This window comes from Fomitopsis serialis (assembly GCF_022376445.1).
Source record: "Fomitopsis serialis strain Sig1Antser10 chromosome Unknown B0H18scaffold_630, whole genome shotgun sequence".
NCBI lineage: Eukaryota > Fungi > Basidiomycota > Agaricomycetes > Polyporales > Fomitopsidaceae > Fomitopsis > Fomitopsis serialis.
The window spans coordinates 16,540-19,451 of record NW_025955590.1 but is presented as its reverse complement, the minus strand read 5'-3'; the positions used below and the strand labels follow the sequence as shown (position 1 = coordinate 19,451).

General features: G+C 51.6%; 1 protein-coding gene across 1 annotated transcript; it reads right to left on the bottom strand.

The window, feature by feature from the left end:
- Positions 1-90: 90 nt before the first annotated feature.
- Positions 91-2,449, bottom strand: B0H18DRAFT_1076249 (RNA polymerase Rpc34 subunit-domain-containing protein). The gene is made up of 14 exons (XM_048031243.1): positions 2,429-2,449; positions 2,272-2,353; positions 2,118-2,198; positions 1,989-2,062; positions 1,869-1,933; positions 1,706-1,818; positions 1,510-1,653; positions 1,397-1,451; positions 1,261-1,370; positions 975-1,182; positions 755-935; positions 454-718; positions 322-421; positions 91-270 (listed from the first exon to the last, which is right to left on the bottom strand). Exons 2-13 carry the CDS (start codon positions 2,350-2,352, stop codon positions 332-334), a joined length of 1,467 nt encoding a protein of 488 aa, XP_047884364.1. The 5' UTR covers position 2,353; positions 2,429-2,449; the 3' UTR covers positions 91-270; positions 322-331.
- Between the last annotated feature and the right edge of the window lie 463 nt (positions 2,450-2,912).

Below are 2,912 nucleotides of genomic sequence, written 5' to 3'. Positions count from 1 at the left end.
GGACCCCGTATTCGCGATCACGTGGTAAGTATCAACGCGTTCGTCGACACAGCACAGTACTTAGACATCTTCAAGGATGGAAAGGAGAACCTGGCCAAAAGACTAACACGTCCCTTGTTGAGACGCGCATGCTCCAAATAAGTAACGGCTTCGACCAAATCAAGGCAACGTTTCACGCTGTCACTGGGTCACTTGAAGAAGCAGTTGTAGCTCTGTCATAGTGAAGACTCACTTCAAGCTCAGCTCTATAGAACTTGCTTTGCGTACAGTCTGCGTACTGATATGCCATTGTATACCATGACATCCAAAGACTACACTCACGGTGGTGTTTTTAGAAATCTATGCCCGTCAATTGGTCATCCTTCCCTGCACGCTGATCTGCGTCTTCTTTCTCCACACCTCCCGGCGCAACACCCAGCCACTCCCCATAGTACACGCATTCGCTGGGTTCACAGGACCACCCGGCTTGCAGAAGTCGAACGTCGGGCACCGCGTGCACGGCGCTTGGCCAAGGCCTACCCCACCCGCGTACTCCTGACGAACCGCGCGGTACACATGCGCCCCGTATTCCAACGCGTCCATGTCGCCTGCATCCAAAGAGTACTGCAGAGCAGGAGAGGAGCGTTTAGATTTGCTCTTGGACTTGGACTTGGAACGGGGACGCGCGTCGGTGTCTGAGTCGGACGACGCAGTACGTGAAGACTCGGACTCGCTGTCGCTGTCCTCGTCGGAAGAGTACGATTTCTTTTCTTACTCTTGGATTTGCTCTTCTTCTTGCGTTTTCCTCATCGTCACTTTCTTCGTCACTCTCCTGTTTGCTCCGCTTCCTCCTCTTTTTCCGTGTCTTGTCTTCTTTCTCACTTCCGTCATCCCTATCGCTCTTGTCGCTCTCGTCCTTGCTCTCCTCTTGCTTTTTGACTTGCTCTTGCTCTGCTCTTATCTTTGGTCTTCGATTTGTCTCGACTTCGACCTACGGTCATCTTCGGGGTCGGAATCCTCCGAGTCAGACTCTGCGTCCGAGTGGCTGCGCTTGGAGCGTTTTCGTTTGCGCAACGAGCCCTCGCGTTCTTTGTCCTTTCGCTTGCGCTTCTTGCTACTGCTTGAGCGCGTCTCGTCGTCACTGCCGTCTCCTGTGGTGGCTTCCATGTTGCTTTCCCACATTGCCGCGCCGAAGGTCGGGAGCTTAAATATGAGCGTTAGTGTCATGGAGATGAAATCATACCGAACCGGACACGAGGGTGATGCCAAATAAAGACTTACTCGCTCGACATCTCCATCCAGCACGAGCACGCCGAGAAGCATCTCTGCGTGCTCAACCTCGAGCGTCGTCTCCGTAATGCGACTTTTGCGAAGGAAGTTCAGCACCTGTGCTGCGGTGGGATAGGATGGTGCGCACCAATGGGGTAGAGAGGTGCATTATTTGGTGTAGAGCTTGAGGCTTTTGGCAGGCTCTACGGATTTGTCAGCACTTCGCGGAAGTGGGAGGGAAACGACAGAAAGGTGACGCACACGATCACGAATGAATCGCAAACACGCGCTGCATAGTAGCTTGATGAACTCGGTGTCAAGCTCATTATCGGTGTACCATGGCCCTCCTGTCATCTTCACCGATGGGTCTAGGTGATAAAGCATGTACATTTTGCGGGTGGGAAACTGCGGATCGAGTAGCTTAGCGGGTGTTACCACAGACAAGAGTTATACTCACCTCGACGGATTTGGCAGCCTTAATGAGCTGCTTTTGTGTCAACGACTTGAGGCACCGATCAATGACAGTCTGGTGGAGCTCGGTCTTTGCTTTGAGATGTTTCGTCCATATCCCTGCGTTTGTTCCGTAAGTGATGCAGTGGGGCCATGTACAAGCTACACACCTTCGTTACCAGAAGCTTGGATGTGACTGAGAACCATGCTCTCTTCGCCGCTCATATCCTTTTTCCTGAGTCGATAGTATGAGGGAGCGTTAACAATCACAAGCAGCTGTGGACACTCACACTTCCATCTCCTTCTTCATGACGGCCCTGAACAAAACATTTCCCTTCGTATCCTTCATCGCTTTCAACAGACCCTATCGACGGCCTATCAGATATGCACAACGTTTGGATAGCCTTGCCCGAACATACCGTGGCAAGCAAGAAGTTGATCGCGTCCATCCGCGCCTTAGAATCGGGAACGAGAGCCTCACATTCTTTCGGTGTTATGCTCTGTACATCAGAAAGAAATAATAATGCATCAGCACTCAAGTGCTAGTCAACAAGACGCGAAATATGGACGAACCTTTCTGGGATCTGCGAGAGCAGCTTGGTGAATCTTCTGCTCTTGCACATTGGGCTTTCGACTCGCAGCCGCGGACGACATCCTGGTCGTATGCAATCGGGATTGCAATATATTTCTTTGAGCTCTTCTCAGATATCTGTGCAGTAAATAACTACACCTCTTCTGACAGACTGAGACAAGTTGGACGTGGCTTCAAAGCAAGCTTCAAGTTACCGCCTTGGACGCTTGATTGCTTAGTCATCTCAGGCGAAACACGGTCACGTGCCAAGTAACACCCGTGTCGAATATCGATCGCGTTCCAGACATCCTGCCCACTGGTCTATCGATTTGGAAACAGCTGTGAATAATAGCATAGATTCCCGACGCAAGGCGCCCAGCGTCGAAGCACTCTTCGGATTGTTTCAGCACGCCGGCACTCAGGTATGAGATCCCGTAGAACTGGAGGAAAGTCGGCAGCAAGAATATAGGTAGTGTACATGCATAATCAAGCCCCCCCAGAATGAGCAACTAAACCACTACAATGCATTCTTCCTCTCCGGCGTGTAGACTCCGTGGAAGCCAAAGGGATAGATGGTTGACATCTCCGCCCGCGCGACTTCCTCCATAGTCTTCGCGTCGATCACAACAAGCGCACTCTGGCC

Coding starts and splice junctions, on each gene's coding strand:
- B0H18DRAFT_1076249 (XM_048031243.1), bottom strand. CDS start 2,352: ATGTCGTCCGCGGCTGCGAGTCGAAAGCCCAATGTGCAAGAGCAGAAG. Junction 1,183..1,260: donor TGGATGGAGATGTCGAGCGA/GTAAGTCTTTAT, acceptor CTCATATTTAAG/CTCCCGACCTTCGGCGCGGC. Junction 422..453: donor TCTGCAAGCCGGGTGGTCCT/GTGAACCCAGCG, acceptor TACTATGGGGAG/TGGCTGGGTGTTGCGCCGGG.